Consider the following 21433-nt stretch of genomic DNA (forward strand, 5'->3'; position numbering starts at 1 on the left):
GCTGTGCAAAAGTCTTGGCTACCCGGCTTGGCTTATTTAATTTATTCATATGTAATGCATAGATAACGATTGTTTAAATAAATAAAAGCAAAACAAACAATATAATTTATATCTTTAATAATAATCTGCCCTTAAAAATAAATAAACAAAATGAATTTCAAAATAATACGAGGTGGTATTATCTGATTGGCAGTATTCTCCCTTACACTACATGTGAACAGCTAAAATAACATAGAAAAAGTGTGATACAAATATGAACTACAAACTGGAATATGTGAAATATAATATTAAACGATTTGTACACTTTAAATTCTTTATTCCGGTACTTTATACCAATTTACAAATTTTAATCCAACATGATATTTTTAATAAATTATATTGTTTCCGCTAAGAGGCCTTCAATATTTTTGGTTTGACCAAAAATGATTGAACAACAAAATGGTCGAATCGTGGTCGTAATTTTGATTATTAAAATATAGCACCACTAGCTAATAAGAAGCTAATTAATAAACAAATAAGAAAAAGACCATTTCTCGACCAAATATTTTGAAAAAATACATTTTTAGTCAAACTATGAAATAACCTCAATCCCTTGAATATGTTCCGCTCAATTAAACTTACACTACAAAAGTATCCTTAAAAAAATAAATAAATACAACCGATATTCATGATTTTTGATATAAAACTGCAAATACAAATTATATTTAAAAAGAAAAATATTAAAAAACGATCCTTTAGCCAAGATCTATACAAAATAAATATTTATAGAACATCGACTTAAAGGCAAGATTCGCTTACACTGTCTAATCTCACTTAAAACTGAGCGGGACATATTTAGGGGAAAACAGACCTTATTTCCTTCTAATAGAGTTTGTACGTAATGCAAGTATTACATAGGAGAAACGTTCATACATGTATGTTCTGTCTTTGACGTATACAATTATGTTTTTATAAATACAGGCCATTTGTTGATGAAATAAGTGATTTTTCTCCAAAGGGATAGTTGAAGTTTTTAAAACCAAAGTTAAGGTATTAAGCAAGGAATTCCGGGTAGCTACTTTTTACCAGAAACCCCATCTTATTGCACTGTTTCCGGACGTAAATTCGAACGTCAGACCTTCTGATATGCATATAGTACTCCGATGTTAAAAAATGACCTGACTTACCACTAAAACATATGACTGCTGTGCTTCGGCCACGACAGACAGACGGTCAATGTCTCCATTATTGTTATCGAACATGACTGCGTAAAATACCTGCATCGGCCACGACAGACAGACAGACAGACACTGTCTCCATTATACTATACAATATCCAATGCAACTTCATTATACTATAGGGCCATTTCTTCCATATTCTACTTGCATTAGTTCAAACACATAAACCGTACATCTACTGTGGCGCCACATTGATGTGGTGGAGGGGAGCCTGTGGGTGGATGCCGCGGATCACGTTCTCAGACTCCAAGCACGCCTTGTAGATGTCGCCCGAGAGCTCCTCCACTCCGATCTCCGGCTCGTTCTTAGCTTGGGTCGTCGCTTCGTCTACTTCTTTACGGACTTTAGCGTCGATTTCCTGTAAAAAGGTATTTATGATTTAAAGGTAGCAATCAAGAATGGAAGTCTTTTGAATTCAGTATAAGTATAAGTTCTATCATTAATAGTAATTTTTGTCACCTTGTAAACAAAGCCAAAATTATAATAATTTTACGTTTGGCAAGTACAACTATTAACGCACCAACATTGAATTTAAATTTTGTAATTTTATTGAGGAGACAAGTGAGATGGTGCAACCAAAATTGTTTATTCTTTTTATGATACTTATGTTTTATAGAAATTGAAAGAATATAAAAAAGCGCAGTAGATAGCAGCTCATGTCTCTTTTCAATTATGCTCTTTATGATTTACAATTTAACGACAGTACCTTAAGTTGATCAGGAGTAGCGAGTTCAGCGCTAAGGATCTTCTCCTTGAAGGACGTGATAGGGTCCCTAGTCTGGCGCACCTCCTGGACCTCATCACGAGTACGGTACGACGTGCCAGGGTCCGACATGGAGTGACCACTGTAACGGTATGTCTCCATCTCCATTACTAGAGGACCTGTTGAGAAATGATATTAGTTAGAACTTTGCTAAGTTTTCCTGACAAATATTGTATGTAAAACTTTTCAGCGCTCCTAGCGTTTTGGACAAAAACTATTCTCTTCAAGGTTATACTCTTGATATTGGATAGTAATGACTATAGAAATGACTGTCACGCAAAAGTATTTTTTTCTTTATTTTTTACACCAAGTCTCAATACTTCAAATCTCAAAAAAATCTAATATTTTAGTCCACATAATTATAGTAAATTCTGGTATGGTGCACCAGGGCTTCGTAATTTTTTCATTGTAAGATTCTTCCTGCCTTTCGGAAATTCTTAATGTTTCGATGTTCACTTATAAATTGTAGTTCTTCGTACCCTTTCCACTGGTGCAGTAGTCGATGGCGTATCTGGTGGCCTCCCTGGTGGCGATGACGTCCATGCCGTCCACCCAGATGCCGGGCACGTAGTCGCCGCGCGTGTAGTAGTCTGTGCTCGCGGACGCGCGGTCTGTGCTTGTACCCATACCTGCGAAACGAAACTTAATAAGTGCCTGATGATATATCTTAGACTGTTAACTATTCTTGTATTGTTATTTTAACTGCTGAACTGATTTTGATGAGTAGAGTCTTTGAGTAGAGATAGTTGAAGACGTGCAGTCAAAGATGGGCTTAATGTTTTTTATTTAACTCTTCATATTGGTATCTTTTATGATCTAAACACTTTACATAGACATATTTTATATTATACAGCGTTTTATAACACAGATGTACCTAATTTAATTTTAGATTAGATTTAATGACCCTAATTCATTCATGTTTCATATCAATATAATTTAAAACTAAGATAGCAAATATTGGAGACATCCAAAGTAGCAAATTATAGAAAGTAAAACAACATGAATGTTATTTGTTACAATGTACAAAATTTATTAAAATATTAATTTAAGATTTGTGTATAGATATCAAAAATGCATATCATGCATCAACTAATTTTAATATTTAAATTAACCTGTGATTTTTAATAAAAGTGTTTTTAATATTATATTTATAGTGACTTCTAATCTAATCCTACATGATATAATAATTATATAATAGCAATATCTAATGATAATTCCTTGAATATACACAGTAATGATTGTAATGATATCAATGCCAAAGCTTCATAAAACTGATTCTCAAATAATAATGAGTCATAATACCTAATATGGACGAGATAAATATGTCTAGACATGAAACAAATCGAAAGATAATATTACTATTTTATAAACAAAAATGTATAAAAGTATGGCTAACGTGGACAGCTTGTGACCACGGCGAGTGTAACCTGCGCCGAAACGTCAGGCATTCTAAGTTAAAATGCGTCTTTGCGTTAATTCCCGTATCCTTTTAGATATATTATAAAAGTGCAACGCGAAAATTCAAAAGTTTAATTTACAACCTCCATCAAAGCAGTCTAATAATAATATTACTCAGTTTAATTACAAGCTATTATATTTTTCCAATTTGTATTGAAGTACATATACCTACTCAATAGTAGTCCAGTGATTCAATTGAATTAACCTCCCCGATACAAGGAAATAGGGGCACCGTCTATTACGTGCGACCGACAATATTAATGACGATACATTGATGTATTGCATATAACTTTTCCTACACGTTTTGTGTATAAATATGCAATATTCGCGATAGTAACAGCCGTGATAAAACCAATATATATAAATAAAAGAGAATTTAAAAGTTGACATAATAATACCTATGTATACATAGTACATGAATGTCGTATGCTTATCTTCCCACATCGTTTTGTAGGTCATTTGAAAGACATTTCATTCATGCTACAGCTGAGTGTTGTTTTATCGTATTTGTAAACATGTGCAGGTACTAAATGACATGTACATTTATCATTGTCACTGAAGCATTACCAGATTGAAAATTATTAGACGGTTCAAAAATTGCAATAGATAAACAGATTTTTTTTTGTGTGTTTTCGGCACTTAGTTTCGTTTACGTCAATTAGGCAAAACAATTGCGCTAGTAAGTAGTTGTTTTAGATATAGTTTCTTAGTACAGTATTTTAGACTTATTAGGCATTGGAGTAATGAGCGGAAACGTTTTTGCTGCTATCTAAAATTAGGGACAAAAGACAAATTATTTCATTTATTACAGGACCACATAGTCGCCGTTGTGATATGTGCTAGTAAAATTGGTCTCGACTCGCTTGTAATTATCTGTTGCAATCTGTTCCTCTATTGTCCTTTTCAATAGTACTTGATTAGAAAGTGTCTCCAATATCAACTATTACATGTAATATTGTCAATTTATTTAGTGTAGGCAAGGCGGAAAAAACGGCACCTTGCAGCGAAGCAATCTAAGCCTAACACGGCCTAATCTCCTAAGCTGAATATCACATGAATAGGTATACTTTTCATCCACTGGCACTGGCGCAATATTCCACGAATGCTGGGGCTACATTAGCGGGCTATGGCGAATATTCGTGTTAACGCGATGAATGTGGCCGGGTTCATCGTGTTATCGCGTAGTATTCGGGCGAAGACGATGTAGTATCGAGGAGCTGTCGGTAAACTGGCGCGAATCAAAGGGATTTGTCGCGCCAATATTCGCTTAGGTGGCTACATCTACGTCAATTCAGTGTCGTCCAGACTTTGAAGCGAGACGGACGTGCATTTAATTTTTTACAATATGGAGTGGAGTAACGAAAGGGCACGAGCACAAGGCACGATGCATCGCGTCAACTCGACACGAATCTTCGCCCGCCTTAATGTAGACAAGAACATCACCCATACCCGAACACGATGTTTTTGTCGCGCCAACACCATACGAATCTTCGCTCGCTAATGTAGCCCCAGCAGAACAGGGATTTGGATATAACGGTTTCCAACAATCTTTTTCCAAAAGAATATGCTAAAAAAGTGATAAATATAAACTGACCGTATCCATTGTTCTCGCAGACGAACACGCAAGGCAGATCCCACAGCTTAGCCATATTGTAGGCTTCGAACAGCTGGCCTTGGTTGGCGGCGCCGTCACCGTACAGGGCGAAGTTTACGCCACCATCTCCGTTGTACTTATGGGCGAAGGCAATGCCGGCACCGAGGGGGACCTGGAACATAATTCTTATTAATACTATGAACAACTTAACTACAGATAAAGTATATTGAAAAAGGAATAATTAGCTACGTAAAAGTGTATGAATCCACTGCTTCTGATATTTGAAAGTACTTTGTGGAACCCACAAAGATTAGCGTCAATGCAAGGTATAACAGTTTTAAACATCTTAAACGCTAGTCAAAATTTAGGTGTGGTGGTAGTTCTAGTAGTGAATGCTGTTCTGCAAATTCATTTAGTTTCCTTATTTGGGTCTTGGTCAATTCTTATCTTAGTGATATTAACATTGCAGAAACCATGTTTATATTCTTTATATCATTACAATCTATTTCATTGTTGCATCATCAACCAACTTATAAGTTAAGTAAGTAGTAAGTATACTAACATAAACTTTAACTCCTTACCTGAGCACCAACAATACCGTTGCCTCCATAGAAGTTAGGTCCATACAAGTGCATAGAACCTCCTTTACCGCGGGAGCAGCCAGTTCTACGTCCAGTCAACTCTGAGAGTACACCGAGCACACTGACACCCATGAGGTGAGTCCAGCCGTGACAACGGTAGGCCGTGATGACTGAGTCTACGCTACGCATGGCGGCACGCATACCTACGGCTACAGCTTCCTGACCTGTTAAAAAATATGTAGACATTATTATCATCAAAATGTTATTGTATATAAAATTGGTGACTTTAATATAATCATAGTTTTTATATGAAACTGACTGTTCGAAAGTTGGAAGATTGTGCAGACTTGTCATAAGACACTGAGTTATTTAATAAAATGGCCTTATTTTACACTATCTAGATTTGCTCAATTTTTTATTAGCCAGAGTGTTACATACACTGGGATAGATACATGACAATATTGTTACCTGGATATTATGACTTAACAGTAAATGTAACTATATACCACAAAGTTTAATAGGCTAGAAACTACATCAAGTATACTGCATTCAAACTTAAGATTGAATGCTGCAAATGGCCAGTATTTTAGAATAATCAATATTAACTTTACTCAACAATACTTTTAGATCATTTTGGTTGGTTTTATTATATAATTCTTTTAATTATTACCTGAATACAAGTGACAGAAACCACGGATGATCTTTTCCTTGTACAAGTTGCCAGAAGCGGTTTCAATTCGTCGCAATGTTGCGAGTTGTTCGTACAGTTTGAGTGCATCTTCACTGGAGAGGGTGGCCTTTTGAGCAGGGCCTTTGTCCAGTCTGTGCAATTTGTAGGGCTGTTGGACAAATTAATTTTACTTTGTAGTCATTTCAATTCAATCATTAAAGAGCCATATGGAACTAAGCAGAATTCCTATTTAACTTCACTAATAATAATTAATTGACTGTTTACTGGTTAGGTATTGCCAATTACTATCACTTCTCATTCATTGCCAATTAGAAATTGTCTAGCTTATTTTACAAATACCAGTCTTAAGTCAAGTACACAAAATACTGCCTATCTGATAGACAGCATCATTTGATAATTTAATAAATTAGGGTAATGAATTAAATAAAAAAATCTTGTAATTATATCAACACAATCAACAGTTGATAGCTGTTGATCTAGATTCTAGATAACTGTCAGTTCTCTAACAACAACACTATTACACTTGACACATGAAGGTTAGGTTACATAATTAAAAAATATTCAATCAACTTCATGATAAACATCCACCGGTATACACAGTATATCACTGCCTTGATCCATATGAACTCTTCCGACAGGCGTATAACCCACCATAAACTGAAATAAACCCTACCTTGATTTCAAACGATGCCTCACTCTTAGTACTGTATTTCGCACTCGATGTCGAAGCAACGGGGGCGGCCGCTTTCTAAAAACAGACACATCTTAAATAAGCACTGATCACATGTAATTTCTAACTAAAAGATGTATAATTTTCAAGAAAACCCATGAACTGCAAGGAAAAGAACCCACCGTGATCGTGTTACCAGCTAAAAGCTTAGCTGCAGAGGGAATAATTTTACTCATCTTGACTATTAGATCTCTTATAAAGCCCAGTTTATTTAGTGATCCCTATGAAGGACCACTTTTCTTATGATTTGGTAAGAAAACCTAAAAAATACGGGCCGTCCCTAACGTCGCACAGGTCGAAGATGACGTTACTGACATTGACAATTTGACATTTGATTTTTTATCTCACGTGTACCGGTACGTTCTTGTTTATTTATAAATATGTTTTAAATATTTCGTCAACACATTAAAATAAAAAGATAACATGCATTAAATATTATTAGTCTTAAAAAATATTAATTAAACAAAAGAATATGTATTCAACGCAGAAACTTTAAGAATGTTCTTATACAAAACGGAATGTTTGAATTTTGACATTAAAAAATAGTTTGTGGACGCAAACGTTTACAAAAAGTTATACTTTTTAATAAGATTTATTTCTTAACAGTCTTGATTCAAAAACCCTGTAAATATTCTAAATACCTAAATTTTTGCGACGCACTTTTTTTATTTTTTTTAAATTAACTAAAAGTTAATTTACGATAATAAATGTACGTGTGCTGGAGTAATCTCGAACTTTCTTTTCTGTTAGCTTTATTCGTAAATGCACAACTTCCATAAAAAATGTCGTTTCATCATGTCATGTCATTCTCTATTATTTTCATTCGAAGTGGATGACGAATAAGCTGAGAAATTGTTTTGCAACAGCTTGATATATAAAAGTGTTAGCAAATTTTGTGTCGTCATTACTGTGGATTTTAGTGACGTGAATACTTGTAAAGTTTATAAAAGAAACATTATCAAAAATGGAATTTCCGCACATTGGAAAGAATTGTTCTTTCAAATCTTGTAATAAACTGGGTAAGTGAATAATTTATTTAAACCCTTGTACAGGTATGGATCACATATGGATACTGTTATTTTGTTATTATAAAATAAAACTAAGAAAAGGCATAACCACACCATTTCACCAACAGCTAGCATATTTCCCTTTGTTTAATTAACTTAAAATCTTATTCTTTGTTTTAGACTTCCTGCCCATGAAATGTGGCGCTTGCAAAGAAGTGTTCTGGTAAGTAACCACAAGGTCAGATTATTTTTAAAGAGATTGTTAAATTAATGTACTTAGGAAGTTTAAAAATCTTGATTACTGCCGATTCACACATTGAAATAGTAGGAAATATAGAATTTGCAACTAAATGTTTGTACAAGTAACTTTCAAACTTTTTCTTGATAAACTTTTAATCTATTTGTTCTTAAAACTTCACCTTTTAGTATTATAATATATTAATTTAAGAAACATTCATATCATTAAATACTATTTACTACTACCTACACTAAAGAATAGTCTAGATATTCATCCATGTGGGTTGAAGTCTGTTTTGTTACAAATGCCCACATTTTGTTCTGCTCATAGTTGTGACCACATGATAAATATTTTGTGATAAGACTCGACATAAAACACAATAAAGTCTGTTGGTCTCAAACGTTGTTATTCAGTTTATCAGCTGCTATTTTTATCCATGTGACATTTTTTGATGTAAATACAACAACAAAGCTAATGAAGGTGTATCAGAATATAAAATAAAATTAACATCTTGCTTTTTCCACACTTTGTATAATCTCTTACCATTAATTTCAGTTCTGACCACTTTGCATATGCAAAGCATGAATGTCCTGAGCCCAACACATGTGACATCCAAGTCCCAGTGTGTCCGCTATGCAGTGCTCCTGTCCCAGGTCGACGAGGAGAACCGCCAGATGTGGCTGTTGGAGCCCACATTGATAACCAGTGTACATCAGACCCAGCTAGAGAAAGACGAAATAAGGTAAGTACCGTTTGCTATAACATTAATACATTTTTTAAGTAAATAATTGTGGATAAACATAAAATATTTTTTAATAAAGTATGTATCAATTAATTATTAGTTGTACATAATTAATGTTGATAATCAGGGGGAAAATCCATTACAATATAACCTTAATAATCTATCATAATATGTTATATCATGATTTTAATTATATGTAACTCTTAAACATTTCTAGCACATTTTGATCCATGTAGTATCATTGTTTGCAAATTGAACACATTTATGTTTACTTTAACAAACTCTTAGATAGTGTACTCAATTTGAGGCCTAGTAATACTCTTATGGAAAAAGCTGTCCTATGGCTAAGGAAGTGACTCCTCCCAGTATGAATGATGTCAGTAATGCTCTGGCATGCAAGATTTTATAATTTTTTTTTCTTTGCTGTTAGAATGAGTGATAATTTCATAAAGTCTTTATCAAAGTATAATCTAAGGTAGTCTGCAACTAATTACAGGTGTTCACAAACCGGTGTTCGTTCAAAGGTTGCAAGACGAAGGAGATGGTGCCGCTGGTTTGCGGAGAGTGTGCACTCAACTTCTGTTTGCGACACCGACACGCCACTGACCATTCCTGTGAAGGAAAACTGGCCGCTAAGAGAAGACAGGCTGCGTGAGTATATAAAATCAATTTGAAAATTAAGAACCATTTGCATTGAGCAGTTGGGTAAAATCTATACTAATCTATACTAATATTATAAGGCTGAAGAGTTTGTTTGTTTGTTTGTTTGTTTGAGCGCGCTAATCTCAGGAACTACTGGTCCGATTTGAAAAATACTTTCAGTGTTAGATAGCCCATTTATCGAGGAACGTTATAGGCTATATACCATCACGCTACGACTAATAGGAGCAGAGTACCAGTAAAAAATGTTACGAAAACGGGGAAAAAATTCACCCATTCTATCTTACGTGACGCAAGCGAAGCTGCGCGGGTCAGCTAGTGTGTTAGAAAAAGAGTGAGGTTTCTGTATTACATTACAATGGTCATGTACATTAGGAGTGTTGTCTAAGAATTAACTTGGTAATACTTTATGTCAGCTTTACATGCTAACACAATACAATATTACCAAAAAAGGGATGAGCTAACCTTTGGTTTAGTCACGATCATGGTGTGTATGATCATGATAGTAGCAAACTAATATGTAAAATGTAATTTAATTTCATGTTAAGGTATTTCATGTAGCAACCTGATTAGTAGTCGATTAGACCTTAATTAGGCACCCTATCTATAAGCCTTCCAATGTGACAAGGTTACAGTTCGAAAATAATTATTTTCTATCATTCATCAGCTACTTGATAAAAGACTAATGACTATCTATTTGTATTAAATTTCAGTGCTGCAGCTATGGCGCGGATGAAAGCAGCTGACAACAGAGTGATTCAGAATACTACACCTGTTACAGCGCCTGTTACGACGTTCTCAGAAGTACAAGGGAATATGGTATGTTAATGAACTGAACAATTTTCTACTAGAAACACTAGTACTCCTAGCAAATAAATTTTAGTAATAAATTTTCATATAATATCAACAATTCTTACGAATTACTTTTTTGACTCTACTTTAAAAACTTAAGCATTTATAAGTCAAATATATAAAGGTCACACTACCACTTGCTTATCTGAATCTTAAAGACGTGCCACGATTTCGCAAACTTGTTTGACTAAATCCACATTTTATATGGTCCATGTATAAGAGTAAAACAATAGTAAATAATATAGTCTATTTTGATTAAATAAGACATAATTATCATAGTCTTACCTTCTTACGTTTTTAATTTCAGAGTGAAGACGAAGCCCTAGCGCATGCTCTAGCGTTATCCCTACAAGAGCAGGGCTCATCACTGCCCTCGAGAGATACAGCATTCGCGCGCGCACTCGCGCGGCAACGAGTGGGAGGCGAACAGAACTCTCGGTGCACCGTGTCTTAGCATTCATAACACTAATTTGCTACTTATAATATGAAAAATATCAAGATACGCTGGCTTAACTTATGAAGGTATTGTGACTTGCCCTTTGATAGGGAATAACTAAAGGGTGCGACTTGGAATATGACCACCAGTGATTGACAAAGTTTATATTTAAATAGTAACAAGTAAAAAAACACCCAATATGTACTGGCTCAGGTCTACTTTCTTACTATGTTGACATCTTGAGTGTACTTTAGCATAGGAAATGCATGGCAGTGTTTTCTATGTAATACGCAATAGACAGTGCGACCAGTATCTGTATCTGACCAGCATCAATATATATATAATAGACCAGCGCAGGAGGCAAGTAGTATGGCTCTTTAAAATTAGTCCTGTGAGTGTTTACTGTGGTCATCTTCCAAATTATGGGAAATATATTGAAGATTTTGATTTAACAACTTCAATTCAAAAGTCAGCAAAATTCAAGTTAGGTTATGATCGGTGACTAAGGCATTGGACTTGCGATCTAGAGTTCATAGGTTTGTTTCCTATTGCCCTACTGACGTAAAAAATACATTTTGTAAGTCAACTTGTCAGCTTATCATGACGCTATTAAATAATACAGAACGAAGACTGGTAGTGTCTGTGTGTTTGCAAATGCATACCTCATAAATTACTTAACTTTAGCAAGTGAAATGAATGTATAAGTCGCAGTTTTTGTTACAGACTGTTTAGCATATAATGTATTTGTAAGAAGGTAAATGATTATGTACCTGCTGTTTTAGCACATACAAAGAAATGGAAAAGTTTGGTCATATAAAAAAAGGTGGTTTTGTAAAACTTCTTATCATTAATTTTTGAGTATCTCTTTGTTTTTATAGTTAGTTACTTTAGAAATCAATAAAATAGTTGTTAATTATTTGTGTTTACATTGTTTTATTTATTTTATAATACGTACCGACTCGAGATTTTCGTGGCAATTTGAGCCTAGTGTCTTTCATCAAAGGAAGGCGCAATGCACGCAACTTTGCAAATTTTAGTACATTCCTTTTATGAAGCTTCACGCTAAGCTCTAGACATGGTAGTCGATGCAGACGTAATCTAAAACTATACTTATGACTATACTTTTCCATTACACCTTATTGTTTGCAAGCATCAGATCTGTATATCAATAGAAATTAATACATAATATTGTCAAGTGGCCTTAATATTAATTTAAAATGCTGTTTTAACCAATGTTATATTCAAGACTGTACTTATTATTGAGTGATTCATTTTCATTATTTTTTTCTTAGATTGTTGCAACAGCAAAAAACATATTATATAGGTATGGTTTACGAAAATACCAATTTTGATTTGTGTAATATGATTGATAGATTTTTAATTTAAGCTCAAAGTCAGGAATTAAAAATGTTTCTTATATTTAGTATATCCAATAACTATTTAACTAGCCAATAAACGAAGCTAATGTTGTCGTAGATTTCATTTACTATAAAATGTTAATAAAGCCTTATTTTATAACACAAAAAAAACAACCAAAAAACAAAAAATAAAAATATCACATATTAATGGCAAAAAATATAAAAATATGTTGTAATTTCAGGGTGTATGGATGTGAATTTTAACGAAAGTTAGGTTATAAAACATATCTCTTGTGTGTTGATGTTACTTTGTAATTGTAAAGTCTTATATCGGTTTTTGCATATTTGTATAAATGTTATACGTTTCTGAAGAGCTTTAGGAATGCAGTGAGCTATTGGTTGACCATTGACGACCTACCATTCGTGGTATAAGGTATTTGTGTATATTGGACAGACTATCGAAATATGTATGTATGTATTGTTGTTGGCATAATAATATATCACAGTTTGTGAGTACTATTTTCGCACGAAATATTTACGTGATGTTTATATGGGTTGTATTGTATATCCACAATTTGTGTATAGTGTTCATTGTATAGAGTTGTAACAATATGGGTCGATTTTTTCATGAAGAATGATTCACGAATATGAAATTTTTGGATTGTTCGAAAGTTTGCATTTTGCAAAATTATTAAGTGTTCCCAAATTGGCACGGCAACCATTAATAGGTTAAAAAATATTTGGACTGTTTTGGGCAAAATGTCTCATAAAGTTATTGTTCAAATATTGGATTATATCGATGGAAAATTGAATAAGAAGAAGACAAAGATTTGATCACTAAGCACTAATAATCATGTGTGGGAGTATTTCACTGTGACTTGTGTTATTCAACACTAAGCTTGCAATTCTATCACTTATTTTTGATATTCTCACTTATTTCACTACAAATAAAAGACAGTCATTGTTTATAGAATATTCATTTGTGTATTATTGTTAAATATATAAACGGGATATGTGTATAAGTATATAAATTATGTAATTTATTGTATAGTCCTCAAATATTTTTTGAATAAACTAATTGTTATTACAAACTACATCTGTATTTCATTTTCGTGGCCAGCATAACTGATCGCAGGTTACAGGACGTTTATTAGTCGAACAGTTTGCAATAAGCAAATCAAAAGGTTTTACTTTCAGTAACAATAAGGCTTAAGTGATCTCAAGTAAGTAAAGTTTTTAGTCCTTGTCGCATTGATTATGTAATATTATAAACTGAAAGATAGATTGTGGGCCATATCATCTCAGAATGAATTGAAGGTCACCTGTAAAAGGATAGTAAATTACTTTTTCAGTTTATTATTTGTCGAGCAGTGTTAAAGAGAAACAAAAAGTAATTTCAAAAATATATTTATTTAACATGAAGTAAATAACATTTTAAAGCTTATTAGTGCACACTGGAATCGTGATATATCACAGAATAGGAGCCCTTCACCTATACTAACTACCCCATTATATTTGAAATATAACATCAATAAATGTTTATAAAATATATAGTTTAAAAGATATAAAGTATTTGTGCTTTATACTTTTGGTATCTATTTTTGGTTGTAAATGATTTTCTTAGTATCCGTTTTCGAGTTTAAAATCAAATCGACTACTAAGTTCACACCAGTTAACTTTATATGTCTGAACATAGCAACAAACCGCTGTTTAAGTCAAAATGAGTTTTTTTTATGACAACTCCCGCACTAAGAAGTGCTCTTCTGTCACGGGGTCTTTTACAAACATACAAACAACGGGCACAAAGTACAACCAGACCCGAAACAATTATTTGTAGATCGCACTAATAATTGTCCCGTGTGGGAATCGAACCCACGACCCGACGCAATGGTAGCGGCGTGGTGACCTAAACCACGGCGGCAGTCAAAAAAAGAAAAATCACATAAAGTTAACTGGCGCGAACTTAACGCAAGTTTAAATCTCCTTACAAACTACTAAGCAGTGCTTTATTATGTAACGTTCTAAACTTATGGTTGTCATTCAGATAGCTGGTTATAAACTCTGGCGGGTTCCTAGTAAGGAATAGTTCCATGCTCATGTACCTAGCTGCTGTCAAACGTTTGCGTTCAGCGTTAGAACGGCATAAGTTCTTGTGAGCGTGCGCGGCGAAGTTTGATGCGGTTTTCTCTACGAGTTTTACTGTCACTCGCTTGTCTGGATCGTCTTCTAGAGGCGGCTGGAATTAACAAGTAAAATAGTTAAGAAAGTTACCTATTATTGGGAAGAATTTAAGAGCAAAGGGTAATTTGTAAGGTCAATTTTTACAGGCACCGGCAGACAAATTTCGCCTAAGTACTGTCTGAAATTTGTTTGTGGTATCGCAAATTGTTTTTTATTCTCGTATTAAGCGGGAGTCATAGGTAATTAGGTACGTTAAATAAATAAGTTAGTAAAATGCTTTGCTTGACCCGGAAATCGAACTTACAACTCAATGACTAAACTAATGTGGATAGTGTTAGTGTAATCACTAATCAGAATATGATGCGAATTGGAAAAGTCTACGTACCGAGAATCGAATCCACTGCCAGATCTGATACCTTGATATTTCAGCAGTAGCCGAGTCTTCAACATTCCCACTATAAAAGAAATGTCCAATACCAGCCAGCCAGTAATAAATAAACATTATTGAAATAGCCACGTTATGTTTCAACCCTTGTAAAGTAACGCCATCTTGCGGAATTGTCAGCAAGTCTTGAGGTGAAATGTTTACTTCGAATTTTCGTGATATTTGGTTTGGAGTTGCGCCGCTTTTCTTCCATAGCTAAAAATTAAAAGAACTCATTAACACCTAAAAATCTAGTCTCAGAAGGTGAAACAATTTTTGCAATATGTTAATTAAATTAGAACAATGTAGGTATAGCAAGTGGAGAGTGTTTATATTTAAGCCTATGCAGTGTAAGAATACAGCTGCTTTACGAGAACTATTATTGCCGATATTCTTATCTTATCTTCTTAGTACCTATATCAATTAAATCTGCAAAAAATCTGAGTAGGTACTTCCTTATAAACGTTAGAACTTTCATGAAATCTCTTACTTTTTTCAGAAAGACAAAAACCTTATCTACAGAAAAGTAGTTTCCGTCAACTGCATTGTACTATTTCTCGGTAAAAAATGTTGCATTCAAAAGTTTTTACGAGTACAAATGAATTCATTCTCAATGGTAAGAAGGTTAGAGGCCATCTTGTCACCTACTTACACTAACGTAAAAATATGTAGGTAATTGAGGTATCTACCTAATTATTTTTTATTTCAATAACATTGAGGCTTTAAGGATATTCGGTTCTTTGGAAGCGTTTGAGCACCTTGATCGCTGAAACTACCTATTAGTTTTGAAAACTCTTTTTGTGCATGGTAGCCTATTCGAGGCTATTACGAGGAAGGCTATCGTTCATGCTACGAGCTATGAGACGCATAATAATCATTAAACGGGGTGAAACTGCGGAGTATATCTATAATAATGAATCATACCTCATTGACATGTGGTACTACTCTCGCATCGTACACCATAAAGCCGTCGACACCGCATTCTATCTCTTTCATCTTACCCTCCAGAATCTTCTTTATAATCGTCTTTGATCTGTAACAAATTAATTATTACGCATGAATGACGATCACTTACGTAACTATTGGTTCAAGACTACATTTATAAATGCGGTGGTACTTACTTTCTTAATTTTTTACACAGTTCCCGTTTGAATACAAAATATTTTAAAGTACAAACTACTTATCTGATTATTGCAAAAAATCTAGAAAAATACCATTGCACGCACATACTGTGCGACCCAGAAATCGGACTCGTGACGGGACCTCGTAATCTTACGCGGGAACTCTAGAACTGGATAATATTATTTATTCCTTTAGCGTTTTCTAATGATCTACTTACTCTTTATCAGTGAGATCAGAGCCAGGTTTGAGCATAGCAGCAGCCATACCACCGGTAGCTGGCGCATCCCTCGCATGACACGTGGAGACCACAAGCCTGAGGTAACTGTTCAGGAAGTGACGGTCCATGTTCACATACTTGTTCCTATCGGGGAGGAGGAATTCTTCACGGTCACCTGAATAACGAAGAAAAAGTAAGGATCATACCGAAGAACAAGAAGTAGGGGTGGTTTTTTAAACGAGGTGTCGAAATGATTTAATGTTAGATGAGTATTCTTTTTTCCTGCAGTACCAGTAAGAGTAATAAAAAAAAAGAATTGGCTTTATCTGTAACCCACTTGCATGCCATCAATGAGGGTTGCATTGATCGTTTGAGATGGTATGAAATAGTTCGTATAAAAACGAATACCTCAGCTACGCATTATCATAGGACTTTTTGTATTCAGATTACTCTTCATGGTCGCAGTGGTGATTGAGCGTTAAAAGGTTTAATTAAACCTATTAGAATTTGACATGGAATGTTATATCGATTAATCTAATACTTTAATTCGACTATTTAAGTTAATTTGCGAGCAATTAACGAATAATTACACAAAAAATAAGATCAATTATGGACTTAATTAAGAAGGTATTTTCCACAAAAGACAATTTGATGGTTATTACAGAATGTCTAGACTGGTACTTTGCTTTGAATGATGTAGAGACACTGGTAAATTGAGGACGGTACACTGTGGACTGTACAACTTTAACAAAAAAGAATACTTTGGTATAATTTTATGGTAGTTTACGAGTGGTACAAAGGTTCGCATGCCACTAACAAATTGTATCTGAACTTTGTACCTGTGTTAAATTTCTACACGGAAATATTATTTGTGTGAATCACAGATAAACAGGTTGCGCTTTGTATTTACAATTTGCATAGTAACGCTTTATGTCTCACAAGTTAAAGTCCGTCCATACTAAGATTTGGAAAAGGACCTCTATCACTCGTCTAATTAGCCTTTACAGCTTAACTACTCAACCAATGCCATGAAAGTTAGAATGGCTCTAGTTGAAAAAACATAATCAAGCAAAAAAATCATCCAACCAAGCTAAAAAAAAAAATAAAACAAAAATAATTACCAAACTTAGAAATAATAGAAGCACAGTAATCCCAGATTCCGCAGTTAAGTCCTAATGAATGTTCTTTCAGTGCATACAGAATTTCGTCCAATTCAAACGTTGATATTATATTTTCTATAAGAACACATGCCTTTATAGTTCCTTGGGGAAGACCCAGTTGTTTTTGTGTCCATACAAATATATTGTTCCATAACTGAGCTTCAGATGCACCTTCCAATTTTGATAAATAAAAATATGGACCACTGTTGGCTTCATGAAGTTTCTTTGCATTGTGAAACATTAATATAGCAAAGTCAACTAGAGGTCCAATAGCTTCTTTGCCATTAATCTAAAAAGGAAATATTCTGTTACAAAAAACATGTTAATATTACTTTCTTATTGCAATAACCCTGTTATTCCTCCTTTCCTTTACCATTATCCTAAAAAAGTTGCATTATTTATCTCTAAGAAATTTTGTCACATAAAACAATCTAATTTTTAGTGCAGATTTTTTCTCTTGTAAAATCAGGGCACAAAATAATCCAATGAAAACAACAGGCTGCTAATTTAGATATAAACAAAGTAAAAAAAAAAAAGACTTACCAAAATGTTATGTTCAATCATATTCCATGCTCTTGGTCTTAACATCAGCACTGGGCAAGTGGTAATAGTTAGAGGGGCTCCCTGTAATTTGCCATTAACAGCCAGACGGATGTTCTGGAAAGCTTGCAACTGATTCTTCCATGTTGGACAGTGGCCATCATCAAAGTCTACTTGTATACCTTGTATGTCTTGATTCAAAGATGATACAAAATGTGCAGTGTTAGATGCTGAAACATCTCCCAAGTCCAAGTGTCGGTTTCTGATGACAAGATTTATGAAATAAGAATTTTTCATAGTTATGCTTCAAGTAATCTATTTACTTACATTTTTAGCTACGTAAAATGGTCATAAAAACTTTTAGAATAAATGAATATGTTTTGAGGTCAATCAAATGTAATTTCTAATCGGCGATATAATCCCAGATAGCGTAAGCAATATATAAATAGTACCTAACTAATAGATTAATCGTATCATAAATACTTACTGCAATCTAGACGGCAGAGGAGCGATTTTCCACGACTTATCTTTTCTTTCCGAAGATTTCTTGAAGTCCAAAGTCGAAAATACTTTCGTAGCCACTGTACGTTGCAGCCGGTCTTTATAAAGTTGCTCTATTTTATCATCAAAGTTTATGTGCAGTTGGCTTAAGAACTCCAAAGCGGCATCACTGAATATTGTCTTCTGAATTTCTTCAAATTTTGGCGGAGGTGATTGCAACAAAACCACTTTTGACATTGTAAGCGCGGTCAGTTAAAGCTTCTATCTCATGGAAAAACAATGAGGCACTGAGCATTCGTCAGCGCAGTTCCAAGGTAGTCTTGCAATTGGACTTTATTTATGTTTATCTCAGTCTTATCAGTTTCTTATCAGTCTACATTTGACATTTGTGACACAAACCTTATCACTTTTCTTGCCATACCATACGTATCATAATAATTTAAACTGTATTCTTCTCTGTAAAATAAGTAATATTCGATAATATTGCATGTGTTTCTTGATTCCATATCTATTATATTTTTAATTCATTATCCAAGTAGAATATAAACATACATAAGAAATCTAACAACAGATAAATCTAAAAGAGTAATAGAAGCATTACATTCGACTAAGCAAGCCCGAACTGCCCGATGTCACTTGACAGTGAACCTTATGGCGGCTCCACATTATTGCCGTGAATTCACGCGCGTATTCTCGCCGTGAATTCACGGACCGACTCCATGCCCTCCACATTCACGGAATGCTCACAATAGTTCGAAGCCCTCCGCGAAATGGACGTAGAAGCTGCTGCTGCGATAACTGTATTTGCTGTGTCCCTATACCACTATATAGATGTCAAAAACAAGAAAGTTGTAAGAAAGTTGTTGTTCCTCACACCATTTTTCTATAATCTGAAAAGGTACCCCTTTATAGTCCAGAGTAAACTGCGCCGGGGCCGTGAATGTGTATGTGTATGCGTGAACGCCGCGCGAACCCTTTGTCACGGGACTTTAATACCGACTCTGATCGGGGAACAGGCGTGAACGCGCGTGGACCCCGTGAAAACCGTCCACATTCACGTTCGCGTCTGTTCACGGAGCTTCACGGCAATAATGTGGAGCCGGCATTACCGTTACGTCAAAATTGACATTTTGACGTTTATTCTTCTTGTAAGTTCGAGTTGTAGTATTGCGTTATTTTAATAAAATCAAACAAAGTCTTTGAATTATTATTGATGTGGTCATACAGAATCTAAAATTGCGGAAGCTTAAGCATATTACTACCTCAGAACTAGTGAAGTTTTCTCAGAGTACAATATTTACGCCGATTGTTTTTAGTTTACACTGTAAATCCAGTTTCAACAATACTTTAGAAATATAACATAAATACAATTTATCTATATCTTATTTATGATTAAAAATAATAACTGACTTCATAACTACCTTTAACATAACTTGAAGACTATGGGTGACTCGGAATCAGAGACGAAAGTTGAAGTAGAAGAAGTAAAATTCAAACCTAAAAAGAAGAAGAATCTTCGGCAAAGAATAAAGGATGATGATGAATCTGATGATGAAACGCACATTCTCGCTAAATTGGAAGAAGCTAAGATATTACAGAAACTTCGAGAAAGGCCTAATGGTGTCAGTGTTGTAGCACTCGCTACTGGCCAAAAAGCTTCCTTAGAAGAAGAGATCACTTGCAAAGACCCTTTCAAAGTGAAAGCCGGCGGTATGGTGAACATGCAAGCATTGAAAAGTGGTAAAGTTAAGCAAGTTGATGATGCATATGATACTGGGATTGGGACACAGTTTTCTGCTGAGACTAATAAACGTGATGAGGATGAAGAAATGATGAAGTATATTGAGGAACAGTTAGCAAAAAGAAAAGGTATTATAGCTTATATTATAATACTCTCATATTCAATTTTGAGATTATTCACTGTAAATTATGAGAAATTGTGATATACCACTTAGGTATATGTGTATTCTTTTGTTTTTAACTACTTAAAATCTCTTTATGGTTACTACTTGTCATTTTATTTTTGCCTCAAAATGATAGAGTTCATGTTTGCTCTGTTTTAATATTTTCTACCTCTAGTGCTCAATTGTAAAACCTCATTTCTTTCTTTTACAGAAGGCCACAGTGAAAACACAAAAGACTCTGAACACAATGATTCATTAAAATATCTATCTCCTGAGGAAGCTGCTCTACTATCTTTACCTGAACATTTAAGAGTATCATCAGCTCACAGATCAGAGGAAATGTTATCAAATCAAATGTTGAGTGGTATCCCTGAAGTGGACCTTGGAATTGACGCAAAGATCAAGAATATAGAAGCAACGGAAGAAGCTAAAATGAAATTACTATGGGAAAGACATAATAAGAAGGATTGCCCTTCACAATTTGTGCCCACAAACATGGCAGTCAATTTTGTACAGCATAATAGGTTCAATATTGATGGAGAGAATGCCAAGAAGCGGAAAGTAGAGAAGCCAGAAGTAGTAAAAGCAGAGAGTAGTGGTATTGATGAAAATGTAGACAAAATTGTTAAGAAGGCTAAAGGTGAACGAGCAACAGATGATTACCATTATGAAAAGTTCAAGAAACAATTTAGAAGATACTAAGTTGAGTAAAATCTAGGTATGATTGCAAATAAAGAACTTTGAAGTGTACTCTTAGATGAAAACCTCATGGCAATTTTTTGTAGAATCAAAATGCATATTTGTATATGTGCATCATTTATTTATTGAGTACAATAATGAAATAAACATCAATTTCTTTGAAAATGTCCTTTATTTTGAGTTTGTAAAGTAATACCTATCTTTACAGCTCTTAACAGATAATATGTAGATCATCTAACTAAACAGCAGCTCTATAACAGATATGTAGATTTTGTTAGTGTCGCTGTGTGCTAGTGGCTTAACAAACTGCTTCAACAACGCATTTAGTCACTTGCGACATATTATTATATCCAAATTG

General features: G+C 34.3%; 4 protein-coding genes across 4 annotated transcripts; 2 read left to right on the forward strand and 2 right to left on the reverse strand.

Moving 5' to 3' along the window:
* Positions 1–95: 95 nt before the first annotated feature.
* LOC142980723 (putative pyruvate dehydrogenase E1 component subunit alpha, mitochondrial) lies at positions 96–7349 on the reverse strand. The gene is made up of 8 exons (XM_076126282.1): positions 7157–7349; positions 6978–7052; positions 6284–6452; positions 5614–5837; positions 5033–5204; positions 2460–2609; positions 1924–2099; positions 96–1575 (listed from the first exon to the last, which is right to left on the reverse strand). Exons 1-8 carry the CDS (start codon positions 7208–7210, stop codon positions 1393–1395), a joined length of 1203 nt encoding a protein of 400 aa, XP_075982397.1. The 5' UTR covers positions 7211–7349; the 3' UTR covers positions 96–1392.
* Positions 7350–7762: 413 nt separating this feature from the next.
* On the forward strand, positions 7763–13421 carry LOC142980612 (AN1-type zinc finger protein 2A). Its single transcript, XM_076126087.1, has 6 exons — positions 7763–8053; positions 8222–8264; positions 8835–9021; positions 9518–9672; positions 10395–10500; positions 10841–13421. The coding sequence occupies exons 1-6, from the start codon at positions 7999–8001 to the stop codon at positions 10985–10987; spliced, it is 693 nt and encodes a 230-aa protein (XP_075982202.1). The 5' UTR covers positions 7763–7998; the 3' UTR covers positions 10988–13421.
* A 303-nt stretch (positions 13422–13724) lies between these two features.
* LOC142980449 (malate synthase-like) lies at positions 13725–18871 on the reverse strand. Its single transcript, XM_076125841.1, has 7 exons — positions 18459–18871; positions 17975–18233; positions 17393–17720; positions 16272–16446; positions 15857–15965; positions 14894–15148; positions 13725–14563 (listed from the first exon to the last, which is right to left on the reverse strand). The coding sequence occupies exons 1-7, from the start codon at positions 18707–18709 to the stop codon at positions 14312–14314; spliced, it is 1629 nt and encodes a 542-aa protein (XP_075981956.1). The 5' UTR covers positions 18710–18871; the 3' UTR covers positions 13725–14311.
* A 721-nt stretch (positions 18872–19592) lies between these two features.
* On the forward strand, positions 19593–21227 carry LOC142980451 (splicing factor C9orf78). Its single transcript, XM_076125842.1, has 2 exons — positions 19593–20341; positions 20588–21227. Exons 1-2 carry the CDS (start codon positions 19915–19917, stop codon positions 21076–21078), a joined length of 918 nt encoding a protein of 305 aa, XP_075981957.1. The 5' UTR covers positions 19593–19914; the 3' UTR covers positions 21079–21227.
* Positions 21228–21433: the final 206 nt, after the last annotated feature.

Source organism: Anticarsia gemmatalis, chromosome 18 (assembly GCF_050436995.1).
Source record: "Anticarsia gemmatalis isolate Benzon Research Colony breed Stoneville strain chromosome 18, ilAntGemm2 primary, whole genome shotgun sequence".
Lineage (NCBI taxonomy): Eukaryota > Metazoa > Arthropoda > Insecta > Lepidoptera > Erebidae > Anticarsia > Anticarsia gemmatalis.